The sequence below is a fragment of the Desmodus rotundus genome, chromosome 5, assembly GCF_022682495.2.
Source record: "Desmodus rotundus isolate HL8 chromosome 5, HLdesRot8A.1, whole genome shotgun sequence".
Taxonomy (NCBI): domain Eukaryota; kingdom Metazoa; phylum Chordata; class Mammalia; order Chiroptera; family Phyllostomidae; genus Desmodus; species Desmodus rotundus.
In genome coordinates, this window is record NC_071391.1 from 63,880,651 (window position 1) to 63,900,453 (window position 19,803).

Genomic DNA, 19,803 nt, shown 5'->3' on the forward strand with positions numbered 1-19,803 from the left:
CCCTTGTTCTATGTGTTGACAACTTTCTTCTACAATCCAATTGCTTTGGGTCATTTTGTTTATTTTTGGTTATAGAGACATTTTCAACTATTGTGTAATTGAATCTATAATTTTACTTTTTATATATTCAAGATTTTCTTTCTTGTGAATAAGAATTCCCTACCCCAAGAGCTCTGCCCTATTCTACATCTTTGCTCTGAGGTTATACAAATATACTTTCATTTTATGCCATCTAAAATTGAGGTTTTAGAACAAACCCAAGACTGAATAACAAAGAGTAACGCTTCATTACCTAATAATGCATTTAAAGGTGTTTTTCTAATTGTTTTCTATTATTCTTGAACTTTATGTAAGCTTAAACATGATATTCTCCATTTAATGGACACAATTTTCATATTTCTCAGAAACAGGCACAAAGTTACCAAACTCAGCTAAGTGGTAAAAAACAGCACATAGAAGAAGACAGCAGCTCTGAAATCCCTCAGCTGATATGTGAATTAGATCCTAGCTTCGAAACCAGTGAGAGAGATGAGTTCATTATTGAAAAATTGAAATCAGCTGTGAGTGAAATGGCATTAAGCCGGAATAAGTTACAAGATGAAAATCAGAAGCTCTTACAGGAACTGAAAATGTACCAAAGACAGTGCCAGGTAAATATATATATTTATTTTTCAACAGGTTTTGCCCATGATTTGTATAAATGATAACAGTTATATGGATCAGAATGCTAATTTCATGACATGTGTAAATTCAGCTCATATTTCCTCTTAATAACTAATTCTCACTTGATGAGCACATCTATTAAACCCATAGGTACTTTACCCACTGGAGTGCACTTCGGCTCTGCAGTGGCCTTGTACTAATGCATTCCCAGTGCAGCATCACAGAGGCCACTCAGGACCTTTAGACCTGAAAACCATGGCCATTTAACCACACACCCCCCTCTGTCCTCACTATTCATTCTCTGACCCCGTGCCTCTTTGACTTGCAGGAATCCTGGGTTGGAGATCCAGGAAATTAGTAAGGGTTCAACTTTCTAATGACCTCAACAAGAAGTGTGGGGGTCACTCCCTGTGATTTGGCATTGTTAACCTTACATGATCACTTATCAAACAGTAGCCTTGACTTTTTTGTTTGTTTCTTTGCTAGTGTTCTCTTAACTTCCATGTTGGTACGTGGGATTGATGATTTTTCCAAACACTAATTTCTTAACTTGAAAATAATCATGTCTTTTCTTTCTACTACTTGCAACCACCAAAGATGTACAGCATTCATCAAAACTGCTCATTATAACTTCTTTACTAAATATGTATTTCTTATTCATGGGTCTCCCAGTTACTGGAGACATTCTATGGTTTTATCTCCCATTCTAGGTCTCATCTCCCACCTACAAACGTTTAGCTTCTTTCCTCAGTTGGCCTACTTTATTCACTGTCTGAGCAGACTTTCACTCACTTCTCTAAGATATTTCACCACAGGATCTCTGCCACTTAAACTCCCAGGGTCCTTTATTAGTCTTGGGCCAACTCCTCATCCCCCCATCCTGCTACAGGACATACGGGATTCGTCCTTTAACTTCTCTCTCTGCCACACCTACTCTTCTGTGTTCCCCTTCCCCCAGTTTGCAAGGGGGCAGATCACAAGACTCCCAGCTTCTTGAGACTATTCTGTGATATTTCTAAGAGAAGTACATCTCCCTCACCCCAAATTTCAGCTCTGTTGGGGAGAGGATTTTATTCTAATACAAATTAGAATACAGATGTAAACAAACAAAACTGAACCACAAATATTAAACACCAAGGAAGTCATAAATTTTCTAGACATAGAAAAGGTATTGATGATGTTTTCCCTGGCTTCTCTATGATAATCTCGAAAATGAGATCAGCTCCTAGTCCTGCTCTCCAGGTTGTCTAGGGGTCTAACGTTCAGCTCACCAGTCAGCCTACCCAGTCCTGTGGAAGCTGGGTTGTCATGATTGCTGGTGTTCTGACGGGATTCTCTCCCGCTCAGAGGCTGCTTCCCATTCATCTCCCTGGGTCTGGGGCAGCTGGTCATGCCTCCGGCCCTGATTTAAACACAACTTAAACTTTCGTTATGCATCTGTCTTTGTACTGCTGGAGCCTGCACCAGGATCACGGTCAATAAATAAAGAGATTACTTTTCTGGGTGCTTTCTGAATATTCTCGCCCAGGTTTCAGGTTCTCCTGCACACACGGAGGAGTTCTCTTTGTCTCTTCTTGAAGACTTTTGGGCTCTGGTCCCTAGAAATCTTTAGTTTGCCTGAAACATATTTCATAAGTCTGGTTCTACCCTTCAGTGAGGTTCAGCTTCTTCACTAACATAGTTCCTCTTAAACACCTCCCAAAAAATTCTGTTTGGACCTGTTACAACATCCAAGAATATTCTCTTTTATAGACTGAGCTTCAGCTCTTGGGCCTTGGCTGACATATGGAATAGAAATCTCTGCTCTTACCCCATATTCTAGAAAGAACCTCTGTGGCCTTTTTGGGAAGCATGACTGACTTTCTCTCTGTGATGCTTTCCTTGAGCAACCTCTCACCTTTCTGCATCTCAGAACTGGGTCGTTTCTATTTCTCCAGGCAGTAATTTGGAGAAACTTGTTAAAAGAAAGAATGTTACAAACAGAGGAAGAGTGTACATTAGAAACATTAATAAATTAACATTCCCACTTCAGATTATAAATTCTGCCCTGTCTCCAAGTAAATATCTTAAACCTGTGGTGCTCACACTTACCACACTGACATGCCCTCGTTGACAAGAAGAGAGACAGTGCAACCTGAAAGTCCTAAGAGGTAGCAGGAAGTTAGAGAACTCAAACCTCCTTGTGGCCAAGGCCACCCTGTCCTTTAGCAATATCCTCTAAGCAGTTGACTTACCCTCCTCACCCAAGATCAACAGGATGTAATTCACCCCTCAACCCAAGATTTAGATAAACTTCCAGAGCCTTACACGTACTCCTGAGAAGGCTCTGTGCCTCGTCTGGCCTGAGGAAAGTCCGTGTTACGCACTTTGACTTTTCCTTATGTATACATACGTATATTAATGTATTTAATAATTTATTAAATGTCCCTGAATATATTCTAACAAAATAAAAACCCAGCTATTTCTAGAAGTCAATATAATTATGAAGTATATATTTATATTGATACTAAAGGTTATAAAATAACTATTAATTGTCTAATTGCTATAATTTTCCTTTAAATCAGTGGTTCTCTGCTGGGGTGATTTTGCTCCCAGGTGTCACTTGGCGATACCTAGATAATTTTTGGTCGTCACTACAAGGGAAAGTGGTATGAATGTCATCTAGTGGGTAGAGGCCAGATGTCGCATCCTACAATGCACAAGACAACCCTTAGCAAAGAATTATCCAGACCAAAATGTAAATACTGATAGGTTGAGAAACTTTGGTTGAAATTTTTAAGTGTATCTTTTCTCATATCCTTCACCAGTAATTTTCTAACTTTACTTTTTGATGTTTTCCATAGTTACTGATCAACTGTAATGTGAGGGTTACTGATTTATTGTTCACCAATTTCTAAAAGAAAGTTACCGAAGTTACTTTTACAAATATTTGTTCATTTAAAAAATAATTTAGTCAACCTTGGATCTAGGAACATTATGAACATTAAACTAAGAATTTTCATTTTATATTTGGCAGAAGAATTGCATGTGTTAAAAATATAACCAAATTTTTTTTTCTGGAGTATGTCACACACATGTGCACATGATTTAATTCTAATGAAAAGATTTTTGGGAAGTAATTTGGTTCAAAAAATTCAAGATAAAATCTCTATTCCCAGAAAAACACTGTTTTTGATGCATGTAGAAAAAAATGCTGAAAATAATGCTTTTGTTTGGCCATGTCTCTGTTTTATTTCCAAATTTTACTTGTGCTTCATTCTTTTGCTTTAGAATAAATAGTAAGTGATAAGATATCAATTATTTACTATTTGGTAGATGATTTGAAGGTTTAAAATCAGCTTCTCTCAAACCATTAGGCAAATTTGTAACTAAACAGATGGGCCCTAAACTTGTTGTATAAAATTTATATTTTACACAATGGGAATAATTAGAGGTAAATAGTCACTGTAACCAGTGCATGCATTTTGAAAGAAGTTTCTCTTTTATTTTTGCAAAACTGCCATGTGACAGTGTTGCACGTGAATTTAAAAAGGCAACCATTTCCATCTGAATTACTGTCAGTTATTGGGTATATAATTCTCTTTAGTTTACAACACACTTTAATGCCATATGCGTCTAAATTTTCACATGAGTCACATCTTCTCACCCATGCTTTTACAACTTTGGAGTGTGTCAATATACATATAAGTGTCACTGCGTATATTGAATCACTGAGCTGCACTACACTCACGTGTATGAAATATGCAGTGTTTCCCATTGGAGATTAGTGACAAATAAATTGCTCTGAATTTTTTCCAATATCTATGCTCAAAAAAATCTTGGCCTTTTTTTGTTTGTTTGTCAATGTGTCATTAAGTACTAGAGCAACACTCTGCAGTAGAAATATAATGCAAACTACAAATATAATTTAAATTTTTCTAATAGCCACATTAAAAGAATTAATAAAAGTGGGTGAAATTAATATATAATAGTAATATATTTTGTTCAACACAACATCTAACTAAAGTATTGTCATTTCAACATGTAATCAATATAAAAATTATTCAGATATTTTACATTTCATGCTAAGTCTTCAAAATCTGGTGTGTATTTTACACTTAAAACATGTCAATTTAGATGCTAAGTATTCATCACAAATACCTCATCTGTACTTAGAGTTCATATAATTTACAGTTAAAAAAGTAGATTTACATACCCAAGTTGTTCCAAATAAACTTGAAAGTGTCCCAGTAGCTAAAATACATACCAAAGAATAATTTTCCTGAATATTTGCATCCACATTGAAAATAATTGATTTAACTTTCATGCAAAAGCATGCCAGTTTTAAAACTACATACAACTTAAATTCACTAATTCTTAGATCAACTCAATATTATTAACAACTCTCACTTTATCAATATCAACACAGCCTCTTTTATAATCTATTTATATACTGCTGTCATATAATTAAAACTTTGCATATCTAGTCATATTAGAAAAATGTATCAAATCATTAATATTGATTTCTATTATGAAGATTTTCAATTTCAACATAAATCCTCCTACTTGTATAGCCAGATCACAAATAAGGTTTTTTCCTTAATGATGGGAGTGTCACTCTTACGGGTATTATTTTCATTAACAGTAAACAAAAAGACCCCATTATTACTACAGTTTACAGAATTTCGGTTAGCGCTAGCCCACAGTGACGCTACATTTCACTGGCCCAGAGTTAGAGCTCCTTTGGCCCCACTCCCCCGAGTGAAGGCAGGGCCACTCTTCTACATGCAGCCTCGGTAGATGGCTCCCTGGTGGGGAATTTGCAAACAAGGAGCCCTGATAGTGCCTTCTTTAACTGGCCAAAATAACAGATGACATTCATATCAAATTAATTTGTGTTACTACAATTTGTGTTAGTAGTAACACAGATTGTTTATTTTGAAATTTTAACCTTATCTAAAAAATCCCACTGTTTAAAACAGGTACTTTATCCAAACAAATCTTTACCCATACAAGTCTATTAAATCACCTATTTGAATATACTCTTAGACTTATCTCAAAGTTAGCCAGGAACTTCTAGGGTTAAAATATTGTAACTAGGTCTTTCACTGAGCCCAGGTCTCTAGGTCTCCTGGAAAATAATGTATATTTTAAGGCTTTCATAAAAAAGTTTGTCTGGGAACTCATATGTTCTATACTATCTACATCATTAAATTTTGAAGCTTCATGAATTTTGGGATAAGAATTGATGAATAAGAAAACATATATCCACACATATAAGCTTGTACATGTATTTTCAAAGCAGTATTATCTCATAATAGTTAAAAAGAAGATACATCCAAATGTCCATTAACTGATTAATAAATACAAAAATGTGGTATATCCATACAAATCAATATTATTTATCAAGAAAAGGAAATGGCCCTGGTTGTGTGGCACAGTGGGTTGGAGCAGTGTCCTGTGCACCAAAAGTCTGCCGGTTCAGCTCTCGGGCAGGATGCACACCTAGGCTGCAGGCGTGATCCCTGGTCGGGATGCATATCGTAGGCAACTGATTGATGTTTCTCTCTCTCTTTCTCTCTCTGTATCTCTCTCTCGCCCCCACCCCTGCCTACCCCCACTTCCTCTTTCTCTAAAGATCGATAAACATGTCCTTAGGTGAGGATTAAAAATTTATAAATAAATAAATAAAAAGAAATGAAGTACTGGTGCATGCTACAACATAGTTAAAACTTAAAAACAGTATGCTTGGTGAAAGAAGCCAGTCAGAAAAGGCCACATAGTGTGTGACTTAATTTATATGCAATGTCCAGAATACGCACCATAGAAATAAAACATACCTTAGTGGTTGCCAGGGGCTGGGGGGACTGACTGCTAATGGGTATTAGGTTTATTTGTGGAGTGATAAAAATGTAGTGGAATTAGATAGTAGTGATGAATGCACAAATTTGTGAATGTACTGCAATTCACTGTCTTGTATACTTTAAATGGATTAATTTTAAATGTGTAGATATATTTGAATAAATCTGTTATTGGATATATTAAGATACTTGAACAAATGCCTTTTAAAAAATATCTATAAGGTTTTCTAAAGCCTTTATTAGTAGAGAAATCTCCTGCCCTCTGAACACCCCACCCTGTCTTTACCAATAAGCTACAGGTCTATTGCACTTACCTGGCATGGAACAAGTTCCTTTGGGTCTTGAACGCCCTAGCTGGACTACTGGGCAAAAGATCTGGACTTCTGTTCCAAAGTCTGCCACTTAGGAGCCTGCAACTTTGGATCAAGTCTGGCCCTCAACTTCCTATCTGTAAAAATGGCAGTGGGTTTAATGAACAGGGCCAGGCACACTTACTGAATACTAGTTTCCTTGTATAATTGAGTCTCAGAGACATGATGTTATGGAAGGAAGCTGCTCTCCCTTTCTCCCAGGGAACAGCCAAGCACCGCTGGAGAAAATCTCTCAGTAGATCCTGGTCACACACCTCGCATGACAGCTCAGCACTGCCAGGAGTCCCGTGCTGCTCCAATCAGCTGACTCTCCCATTCCCAACGCTGGCCATTTCAAATGCTTTTCACTCTAAAAATGACTCCCAGGCCCCACCTCCACATCACCTTCCACTACCAACACCTGACATTGCCTTTTTGTTCACAAGGAAAATAGAAACCAACTGGTAGCCACTGTCTTATCACCCCATATCACGTGCGTGAACTTGGCTAGGTTCCATCTTCCTTCCTTCTTTCCTCTTGCAAAAGAGGAGGGCCTCCCTTTTGCTTTAGACAATACTTCCACTTGAGCTTTGGGACCCACCTATCCACCTTCTCAGGACCCTGACACCATCACTGTTACCCCTTCTCTATCCTAACAGCTCTTAAACTTGCCCAAGCCTCTCCTACTAACAAAGTAAAACACTAAACTCAAGGGATTGCTGGTGTTTGTAGTTATCAGCTGAAGTTCCGGGCTGCTATTGGACAGTAGTGGAACCATGATTTATCACTTACATTGATAGCCAGCTTTCAAATTAGATTTTTCTTGGCTACTATCAGGTTTAAATTGGGAATTATTTGCATCAATCCTAATTTTATGCATTGATATTTTATTCATACTTTGATGTTCCCCTCCTTCAAAGTTACGTACGATGTGGCCATCTTTGTGTGATTATTTGGTTACACTTTGTCATTATCACTAGACTGTCAGCTCATTGAGGACAGATTCTGTGACTCTATCCTCAGTGTTGAGTATATAATAAGAACTTAGTAAATAAATATTTGTTGAATAAATGCATGAAGGTATGAAATTCTATGAGACAGAGCCAGCAAAAGATTATCAGTTCATTGGAAAGCATTATGCTAAGTGAAATAAGCCAGATGGTGAGGGAAAAATACCATATAATCTCACCTTTAACTGGAACATAATCAAAAGAAGAAAAAAGCAAACAAAATATAACCAGAGACATTGAAGTTAAGAACAATCTAACAATAGCCAGGGGGAGTGGGGAGGGGACTGTGAGGAGAGGGGATTACAGGAACTACTGTAAAGGACACATGGACAAAATCAAGGGGGAGGGTGGAGGTAGGGGAGGGAGGGGGGTTCAGCTGGGGTGGGGTGGAGAGATGGGGAGAAAAGGCATACAACTGTAATTGAATAACAATAAAATTTTTTTAAAAAGATTATCAGTTCATTTGAAATTAGTCTGGTTCATAGATGTTAAACATTTTTAAATGTATTATTATACGTCATGATTTCCAAATATGAGCACTGAAAATTTTGTTTTTATTTAGGCCATGGAAGCAGGACTCTCAGAGGTGAAAAGTGAGTTACAGTCACGTGATGATCTCTTGAGAATTATAGAAATGGAACGATTGCAGTTGCACAGAGAATTATTAAAAATAGGAGAGTACCAAAATGCTCAAGAAAATAAAAAAAGGTATATTCTTTATATTCAGCAGCCTGAGAGAAACTGCTCAAAACATGATTTTTGACTGTTTTATATTTGAAACTAGAATTAAAGTCTTTTTGTTTTGTATTAACATGCTAATTATTAGATATTAAAGATAAAATTAATGATTATTTTATTTTAAAAATTAATACCTGTACTTACCAGAAAATTACATCATGTTCTGATCTATGGACTTATGTGTTTCCTGAGTCAGAAATTTTCTTAGAACTTTTATCCTTTAGGATATTGCTAAAACAATACTATACAGCTGATATTTAATTAAATACGATTTATTCCATATTTTTTAATGCTTTTATTTTGATTGCCTACTTATTAACTTTTTCACCTATAAATGTTGTACTCATTTTGGTCTCCACACTCACCACCTTGTCATTTCCATTAAGGGTTTTGTTAGAACCTATTTTTTCCTCTTTTAAAATCAGATAGATACTACATATTCCATAACCACATAAACATTGTTAAATGTTTATGCTTGTGAGTAAATGGTGTAACTATTCCAACCATTCACTGATGTTTTCTAATTCTCATTATAACTTGAATCCTTTTCAAATCTGAAGGCCAGTGGCAGACCAATGATAGGGTTTTTAAAACTGAATAGCCAAATTGTGAGAGATATTTTATTGAAAGATGATTACATTGTTTTAAAGGTAATAATTATTTCTTCAAAGTTGTGGTACTTGCTAGTGTTTCCTTGAGGTTTAGCCTTTACAACAAGTGGCAAATTAAGGTTCTTAAAAATTACTAAGTCTCAATTATAAGAGAATTTTTTTGGAGAAAATGACCATTGTATGTCTCACCAAGGGTGGTAGAATGGCTATGAGACAGTCAGCCTTAATGAGTACTCTGCAGACAAGCTCTATACCGTCATCACCAATCATTAATAAATCTTTGGAAATACATTATGTGCAAGGCACTGTTCCAGTGTAGTGAGTTGGTGAGAAATGTCTTCACACAAAGAACGTATATGCCTAAAAGCATAAGTTTCCTAGAAGAGCCAACCATTCAACTATGTCTCTGTATTTTTGTGAAGAGTTTTGTAGGTGCTTTCTGTGGAGCTATCTCACAAGGCCAATGCTGAATTCCGAACATTACCAGCTTTCTTTCGATACGTGATTTAACCTAAAGTCTTGCAATTACACATATTTGGCCAATGCAACTCTGTTGTTATGCCTAGTTGCCGTCCTCTGTTTAAGTTGGTATTTATTTTGGTCTCCAGAGTACATCCTTCTCATTTGGACGGTATTATTCAGTTCTAGTATTCTGAGATCTGATGAGCAGATATCTTACTTTTCACAGCTTCCATTGTGTTTTAGACATTAGGCATAGTCTTCTCAACCTTCCCCTTTCCCATTGCAAGCTTCTAATCCTCCTTTGCTTTTATGTGAGTGTGGTTCTGCCCTTTATATTGTTTGGTTTCTTTTATTTGGATTTTGTTTCTTCTTTCTAATTGTGTTAAGGTGAAGCAGCTCAGACTACTGAATGTAGACATACAATAGTTTTACAGATGTAGCATTGTAATGTTTTTATTCATTATCAGAACTTTTCTCAATAATGCTAAGCTTTTTCTTTCTTTTTTCAGTTGTAGAAGCTCAATATGAGCTGATATGTTCTGAGTTATTACAAATAATTCCAACAGTCCTTTCCTACATGACAAATGATAGTTTCCTGATATGTTTTATAGTACGCTTTTACATTAGCACGACTATTGTTCTATTCTATGGACTTGGCCACATTGATATTTGTTCTGTTCACTCACTTAAATTTTACAAGATCATCATTAGGTACTTAACCATTCTGTTCAGCATTCCACTCCCTAAAATCACTTAGGAAAAATTGAAAAAAAGGAAATTTCATTTTCACCTCTTCCAAATCATAGCAAATAACATTTTAAGGTTGGTCTTGAAATAATTTTTTAGGAGAATAATGGGTAAAATGCCCACATGTGTTACTGAGTGGAAAACAAAAAAAGACTGAAAAATAATATGTAAAGTGCCTTCTAATTGTATGGGAAATGTGTATGCATTTATAAACAGGCAGAGGGAAAAAAGACAATATACACAAAAATGCTGACAATGTTCTCCCTGGAGGACATCATAGCAGTATGTATTCTTATATACTCTGTTTTCTACCCTTAACATATATACTTGATAACAAATATATTTGTTAACAAATAGTAATATTAATACTATTATTAAATTATACCTTTTAAAAGATTGCCTTATTTTTAATCTCTTTAATAGTTATTTTTCTATCATTACTCAGATTTGGGTTTTTTGTTTGTTTATGTGATTTAAGGTTTTGATTTGTGGAACCTTTAAAAAGTTCTTTGGAAATCTAAAGTTGCACTTATTTACAAGTGGGTACCTTCCTCAAAACTCTGGACTCTACATATTAGGCAATAAGAAGCAGGCTGCTTTCCTTGCCTAGTTATCTTATTTTTTCTGTTTTAATTTTTATTTTACCAGCTTCCCTGGTATAAACATTACCTGCTCATACTTTGCCAAGCTTCCTATGGAAACTATACTTTTTATGTTAATTACCTGCTTTTCCTCTTTAGTATCTATATGTGGTTGCCATTGCATTTTATAAATTGAATAGCCAAAGAATAGAAATAGTTGAGCTCTCTCCAGAAGACTCTCAGAGTCAGTCATTTTTGGAACACTTTTATGGAGTGGTTTCTCCTTCCTCAGACTTCTGACATAGTTCCTTTCCATGATGTGTAATCAACTCAGGTCTATTTCCTTTTTTGAATGAGTTCCCAGGCTATTTTATTATAGGAGACAGTTTTCTCTTCTTATACAAAAATCTCATCTTCATATGCAAACCCAGTATTCTGCCAATTTTTAATTATAATTATAATTCCATATTAATTACTACCTGGGTTTTTTTTTTCTAAAGCCATTTGCACTCAGTTAAATAGGTAATTAGTTAAGAGATCTGAGTGTATTATAACTTGCAATTTCTGTACCTGGAAATGTTTCCAACACACTAATAATCTATCTCTGTTCTCTACAATGGAAATAATTATAAATTATTTAATAATTATAATTAACAATATAATCCTGACAATTTATAAAGTTAAGCTTGATTTTTATTCATTTGAATTTGTAGGTGTGAATCATCTTATTCGCCTTGTATTAAAGAACCAGAAAGGAAAAGGCAAGAGCTGTTTTCAGTGACCCCAGATCAGCCAAATCACGAAAGAGAACTGAATACGGTATGGAAAATAACAGTGTCCACTCTTCCAGGCAGATCTGAAGTCTTTAAATACAAAAGAGGAAAGCATCTTTCTTCTCACTCCCTTCTTTTTCCTTCTATATTTTATCCAAGCTGCTAAAATTGACATTCTCCTGTGTGATGCTATAAAAACCACAAGTTTTAGGACATCGCTCTGCTGTGGGGAGAGTGCGGGAAACATGGAGGGCGTGGCTCCATGAAGGGGAGCTTAGAGCAAGAAGCATGAGAGCACAGACTTGAGCACGACCATATGTTAGGTGCACAAGCTTGGGGAAGTTGTGTATGCAGGTTGCTCAGGGTCCCTGTTTCCAGGATGGGAGTGGGGTAATTAGTACCTACCTCATAAAGTTGTGATGAGGGTCAAATGAGAAGTAAATGGCTGCTACTTAAATAGCACTCACCATGTGCCAAGGAGCTGTGCTAAGGGCTTAACAAATCCTAATTCATTTATTCCTCGCAACCATCTTATAAGGTAGGTACTAATATTATCCTCTTTTAATATTTGAAGAAATTAAGGCATGGAAAATTTTGGCAATTTTCCCATTATTATAAGTTTGATCTGGCAGAAGCTGGATTTGAATCTAAGCAATCCAGCTCCAAAGCTCACACTCTTCCCATAAGTTGAAATCCATAAAATAGTGTATGTGAAGTGCTTAGAACAGGGCCTACCCAGCTCAGAGGGAGCTCCTAAAACATCAGCTGCTGTTGTTATGGGTTACACCCACATTTTGTCACTAGCACCTAACGTGCTAAGTGCTTTCCCAGGAGCTAGAAATACAAGGAAGAATAAGACCTGGTCACTGTGGTTCTCAGCTCCAACAAAAAGTATATTCTCTTCTCCTTCTAGGAAATCCAGTAGTGTTTTCCATGAGTTTATCAGTCTACTACACCCTTCTCTGGTCCTTTAGGTTTGATGATCACATAGAATATTCAATGCTGTATAATCTAAACAACTGTTAAAAGCAGGAGAAATCTATATTAGCGGGGTGTGTGGCTTTGAATTACCATCTAGTGCCTGGTGCAGTGCCTGACATACAATAAGTGAAAGCAAATATTTAGAGAATGAATTAATATTAAGGCTAAGGTCCCCCATAATTGTGTGGGGTCATAACTTCAGTTATTGTTTGTGGAAATTCAATAAACATTTATGGAGCATCTAGTAGAACTATTGTCTATTCCGCTTATTTCTGTAGGAAATGTGATTATGTGAAAGCTAAATCCTGACTCCCAAAGAGTTCCCCGTCAGGCAACTATTAAGTGTAGAAAAGACGATGTAAATTAATGACCATTTTTCTTATATTTTTCGCATAATCCCATAAAACTGATTTTACTAATAGTTAAAAATACAACTTTAAAACACTATTCTTTACTGGTGTCCCTAGTGAATGTATTATGATAGTATGTTGATTAAAGCCACCTAAAGTATAGTTACACTGTTCTTAACCTCACAGACTTAGAAAGAATAATAAAGCTTTGAGTAATACCAGGAATATACTGATTTTGCACAGTTTTGATATGAAAGGAGAGAATGCAAGGCACAAATCTCTTTATAGACTCTTGGAGACCCCTAGATAACGCATTGCTATGCAGAAAAAGGTTACAAATGAATTGCGCATGAACAGCGATAGCTTCCAAGACGTGTTTGTGGAGAGCATTTTCATTCTCTTGTAATAAAGGCAACAAGAGCCATGTATTATGTGTCTTCTTTTTTCATCATAGAACTATTTTTAGTCACTTATTTGTTATAAAATTGACATTTTTAATAAAGCCAAAAGTCATTTGCAGCTAGGCAAATTAATCTCATTTAGAAGGAAGTTTTGCAGTATATAGCACATTGTTTTAATAACTAAATGTTGTGAAATAACGAAAAGAGTTTACTCCATTTTCACAATAGCATTTTCATTTTCTAGCATTTGATAAGTTCCATTTTAAGCAAACATATAAACTATACCTCAGGGATGCAAACAGCAAAATTCAAACTGGAACCAACTAGAGAACAGCCCAGTTGTTTCATCAAATTATAAGAAAGAAACTGGAAGAAGATTGGAGATGAAGGAGACTGTAATATTGTCCTCAGGGTGAGGATATTGTACTTTACTTTCCTAGTCTCCTCTTTGCTAGTGGGAGATGGAAACTTAGACTCAATCAGTTTCCTGCTGTGTGAGTCTTTGTTTTTTCTGTTAAATGGTGGGGTTAGACCATGTGATTTGTAAGGTCCTGTCCAACCCTGAGATTACGAAAGTGTCAGTAATAAGAATATAATCGGATGAAGCAGTATCACACCCGGGGACGGACCAAGTTTGCCTGCTGGATGTGCATAATCTCCAAGTCCGGTGATCCCACTCGGGCTTTTCCCAGCGTGGGAACCACCTTCTAGGGCTCTGCTCTCAGAGGTTTTACAGCCCAATGTGTAAGGTCCTGGAATCTGACTGCCTGTCACCAGGAATGTGACTATGAGCAGTTACGCGAACTCAAATTTCTCGTCTGCGAAATGGAGAGATGGATGGGGATTAAACGAGATGATGCACGTGGAGTATGTAGAACACACACAATCACATACAAAAAGAGAGGCTTTAAAAAGATACGACCTAGTCGCAAAGTGTGCCTCATATTTAGATCTCAATTCAAATAAACTTAAAAAATTTCATTCTGATACAATTTTAAGTTTGAATACTTCCTGGATATTTGGTGATAGTGAGGAATTGGTGTTAATACTTTGAAGACACTATAATGGTATAATACTCTGGCTATGTTCAAAAAAGAAAAAGAGCGGACACCCTTTTTCTTTTAGAGATATACCATGAAAACACAAATGTATTTTAATGCAAGTGCCCTGGGTACATTCATACACTCTATGGCCCCTAAGTAACTCTCCAGCCCTTTTTCTCACAACGTGCTAGGTCCCAGCGACTCCAAACTCCATTTGATTCACTGAGTGCGCATTTACCCCCGTGCCTCAGCTGCACTCTCTGCCTAGGAGCCCTTCTCTCCTCTATTTTCCATGTAGCTTCCATTTATTCCTCAATATTTGGTCTGATGCCCCCTCCTCTGGGAATCCTATCCTGACATCCCCAGGCTGGGTTAGGTGCCCCCACTGCATAATGCTGACATTGATTGCTACACTGTCTTACAACTGTTAGTTTTCTGTTTCCCCCAATGAACTATGATTTTTTTTGAGATCAGTGATTGTGTAGTTTACCTCCAAACCTCAAAAATTAGAGACAGTAAATGATTTTTAAAAAGATGCTAAGAGGCTGGACTAAGATAGTGGTAGTAGGAATAGAGAGTAGTAGTGAGATTTAAGAGAGATTGAAACAAAAGAGACAGAATTTGCTGCTTAACTGGATTTGGGAGGATAAGGGCTGGGAGGGGTCTCTAACATGGAAGACTGGGCTAAGGTTAAGAGGATGAGATTCCACAGGCTACGGAGAGGAGGTTATACGTTCTCATGGACACATTGTTTAAAATTTATTATAACATGATTCTGAAAAATATAGCATTTAGGCACAGAAAGTACAGCGCAATCTAGTCAAAGAAAAAAAAAAGCACTGAATTTAAAGCTGAGAGTCCTAGGATCTAGTCCTAGCCCTGCCAGTTAGTGGGTTTATGACTTTGAGCAAGTCACTTACCCTCTCTAAGCCATTTTTGCCCTGAAATAGTCTTGCTCTGTGCTGTGGGTCCAGTGCTGTTCTGCCACACCACTCTGGGGTGCTTATTCAATGGATGGAGAATCCAGTTAAGCAACATGAGTAAGTTCCAGACTCTGCTGCACAATGCAGTGCCTGTAATTGACAGAAAGGGGACGTGCACTTAAAAATTTAAGCGGGTGGATCGTATGTTAAGTGTTCTAACCACAAACACACACACATACATTAAACAACAGAGGGACACAAGGAAACTTTTGGAGGTAATGGATATGATTATCATCCTGATTGTGGTGACAGTAGCACAGGTAGAGGTCTACACTCACAAAACTGTGTGCATTAATTATGTGCAGGCTTTTTTGTTACCATCTATACACATACGTCAATAAAGCTGGAGGGAAATCCTTGGTAATACTGTTACAGAACCCCGCCATTGCTGTTCTAGAACAGCTGTGGGGTTCAGTTGCCTACTGCCAAGAAGCGTGACTCCCAATGCAAGAGTTTGGTGAAAAAGGAAAGGGGTTGGTTTTAAAGCTTATAAGATTTAGCATAATGGCAGATTTCTGCCATTAAGTCCTTCTCCCTTTAAAAACACCCCAAAACACAGAGTCCTGCCTCACTTTGCTAAACAAGGCCAGTTTCAGAATATGCCAGTCCGAGATACCATCCTTCAGAAAAGCAGGAGTCTGCGGATCAGCCTCCCTAGTCACAGGTCATCTCCAAGCATCTCTCACGAATCCTGGTGGCTAGGCAGGGCCCCGGCAGCCTCATCAGCTCTGCTGCTGCCTTCACCAGGCAGACTCGAATCTGGCTGGGTGGGCAGGTCCCCCATTGCACCACCAGCTCTGGCGACTCAGTAGATTTCTGGCTTTTAGACCTCGTCTCTCTTATTCCAGACCACGTGGCTTCTCTCTCTTACTCCAGACTGCATGAGTTGTTTTATTTTTCTCTTTCATTCCACCTTCATTTAAATGCTCGGCCTGGAACTTCCTACGTGACCTCATATCTGGCCCCTCCTATGATGTGTTAGTGTCCACCATTTTTGCCAGTTCCTCCATACCTTTTTGGCTGCCATCTTTAGTCAGGGCAAAAGTTCCCAGCGACACGTGGACATCCAGGGTGGGCATCTGCGCCTGTGTGTTGTGCAGGTGCGGTGTGAGTGCTATATGTGCTATATGAGCTCCCCCCACCTCTATGTCACCAGGCCATGAACGTGTTCAGTCACATACACAATTTGCCCTGGGCAGTGGCCCTCTTTCCTTCAGGAGGGCATGGCTATTAACCTGCCACTGTTATGCAATGCATCATCTACTTCCCCTATCAAGAGTTGTGGGGGATACACTCTGTACCCCGTTACAATACTTTTTTACCTTTCTGTCAAAGTAATTAAAGTAGTGTCAGTAGTAGGTGATGATTTACGTACAATAAAAAAATACTATAGAAGTGAGAAATGAAAATTTGAAATTGGAGGGGAAAAGTAAATTAATTGGGCGGGGGGGGGGGGGCTGGGTGGAGGCAGGCAAGTTGGGAGGAAATTGGGGACATCTGTATTAGTATCAACAATAAAAATAAACATTTAAAGTAAAATCTTTGCAACAGAAAAAAGAGTAAATGAATCTTTATTGTAAGTATCTGTTTTTAATTTAGCATGAATCACAAAAGGAGGGTAGATGGGGCCTGCCTGAGTTTTAAGATAGGATAAGAACACTGAATGTGCCCAATAAAAGCTTTAAGCTACTTTATAAATAAAAGGATTTGTTAATATTTCCTGGAAAATATCTGCTGCAGATAAGAAGCCATCTCTGTGAGGAGGAAGAGGACCGCAGCTCTGTGCAGGAAAGAATGAGGAATGAAATCTCCGACCTCACAGAGGAGCTTCATCAGAAGGAGATCACTATAGCAACAATCATGAGGCGAGCTGCCCTTTTGGAGAGACAGTTAAAAATGGAGTTAGAAATAAAAGAGAAAATGTTAGCAAAACATCAGGTATGGAAGCAGGCAGGACCGCACCTGCCCAGGTCCCTCTCTTGCTCAGTGCAGACAGAGCAAAGCTACTTACTTACTGCCTCCAGGACTGACTAGTACAAGCATTGCGTTTCTCGGTATTGTCTCAGAGACTAGCATCCCAGAAATGTTTTGTGGAGTCACATAAAATCTTTGTCAGATCATGCAAAGTGTCATCCAAAAAAAGGACCAGGGAAATAAGTGACAGTGCAAGATAATTTCATTAACTCTCATCCGAAAATTTTCTTGTGACCCATACATTTTGATCTCCTCCCACAGCATGCTCTAGTCAAAGATTTCTTCCTGAACTTGTTTTCTGTAGTTTCTGTCCATGAACATTTTTATCTTTCTAAAAAGCCTCTATTCCAGTCTTTCCCAGATACTTCCCACCCCCATTTTATGTGTTCATTTTCGGGTTTTAAAAAACGGACATTGAAATGTGAAAATAGTTCATATTCACTACACAGTGACTCAATGCACAGCATGGCCCATGGGGGAAACAGCAGTTACAGCATTCCACTGATAAAATGCTGCAAGTAAGTCCTGAGTCCGCCCTCTCTCCCTTCCTTCCTCCTTCCCTTCAGTCCTATTTATTTTGCAATTCTCTCAATCCCTTATTCACCATCAAACGGATGCCTCGCTATTCAAAGCATAGGATTTATCTGCTTTTTTTCCCCAACTCTAGAGGAGTTGAAAGCACCATTCAGTAACTTTCAAGGCATTTGAGGGTCACTCCAGAAATAACACGGCCATTTAAATCTATGTATTATAAAAACAAGAGAAGATTCAGCCTTTGCCCAACTATAAGCCTTACCGATTAATTTGTACAAGACCCAGGAAAACAGCACAGGCAGGATAGTGGCATTGGCTGTACCTGTAGAGGAAAGGTTACTTTCCACATTAACAGTGATCTGGGTAGTTGAATTATAAATTTTTATTTTCACCATTATAGTCTTATGTATTTTTAGGTTTTTGTCAAGGAGAATGAATATATTTTGTAATTTACAAAAGTAAGTGTTTTTGAGGAAAGTGTTTTATATAGAAATGAGCCCTAGATAGATTAAAGGGTACATATTGTGTTCTCTAAATATTGTCAAGTAGAAGAAATCGGGGGAAAATAAATTAGGAGACAAAAATGAAATAGTCACCAAAAAAAGGAAATTTGGCAGAAATATCAGAAGGAACAAAATTAACCATGAAAGTCCTATTTGCATATTGTCAAAATTAATCAGGTAAAAAGAAATTTAATGGATAGTGTTATTCAAATGTCCTTTTAAAATTGTGATTTTTCTGGTGATAATTTGCATACACTAGAAAATAGAAGTGAGAAAAGGAACTTGGGAATTGGGAAGAAAAATGTAAATGAGTCATTATTTCAGTTGACTGTTTCTATCTTAGTGCTGATCAGAAAAGGAGGGTAAAGTGGGGCCTACCAAAAATAGAACTTAATGAGAATGCCTGATTTATGATAATCATGCCCAAGGAGTATTCCCCTTCAGTGCCCTTAGGAAATATTTATACTAACAAAATAAAATTAATTGTAAAAGAATTATGAGCTTTTATTATGCATTTTACATTCACTTTTACCTACTAATCTCCTTTCAGGTCTCAGATATAAGATATAAAGCTGTCAGAACTGAAAATGAACACCTAAAAGGAATGATGGGAGATTTAGACCCTGGACGGTACATGGTAATATGCTGAAATTATTCAGTAAATTGAACAGAGATTACTTAGTTGGTCAGGATTTAGCCAGATATTATTTAGTGAGCACTTCCTATGGGGTGGCAAAATATTTTGCACATCGATTGAATTTCCTTTTATCTTCAGGCTAAAACACTTGAATTTCAGTTTTCTACCTTGTTCTTTTCTTGGGTTGGGCTCAATTCTGATCATTTCCTCAAACATGCTACTTCCTTGCTTTTGCTCTTTCTGTTGCCTCTGAAATCCTATATCCTGCATGGCCTGACTCAAGTGTCCACCTTCCCCTGGAGGAAACCGTCCCTGAAACTCCAGTCAGAACGAATCGTTCCATCCACACTTGGTTTGTATTTCGGTCTCACTTATTTCTCAGCTTCGCACTTGCCCACTGAATGCTGAACTCCTGTTGCGGTGAGGTGCCGCAACATTAGCAGATGTTTGTGTCTCCAGCACCTCGCCACATCCGGAGTATAATAAATGTTCAGTGAAAGTTGGTTGAAAAGAAAGGATAAGTGAATGAAGGAGTGAGAACTTACCTTGTGGCTTTAACCAGCGACTCTTCAGGTTTACACAAGGCAACTTAACCTGGCTCTGTGCCTTTCATCTCAGCTGT

At 37.4% G+C, this 19,803-nt stretch overlaps 1 protein-coding gene across 2 annotated transcripts in view; it reads left to right on the forward strand.

The window, feature by feature from the left end:
* The window catches only part of DEUP1 (deuterosome assembly protein 1), a 79,820-nt gene that overhangs the window by 35,662 nt on the left and 24,355 nt on the right, over window positions 1-19,803 (forward strand). For both annotated transcript variants that reach the window (XM_045186749.2, XM_045186751.2), the window contains 5 exons: window positions 405-650; window positions 8,426-8,571; window positions 11,716-11,821; window positions 17,274-17,471; window positions 19,095-19,181. In XM_045186749.2, the coding sequence (XP_045042684.2) occupies window positions 405-650; window positions 8,426-8,571; window positions 11,716-11,821; window positions 17,274-17,471; window positions 19,095-19,181 (783 nt within the window). The remainder of the gene's footprint in view (window positions 1-404; window positions 651-8,425; window positions 8,572-11,715; window positions 11,822-17,273; window positions 17,472-19,094; window positions 19,182-19,803) is intronic.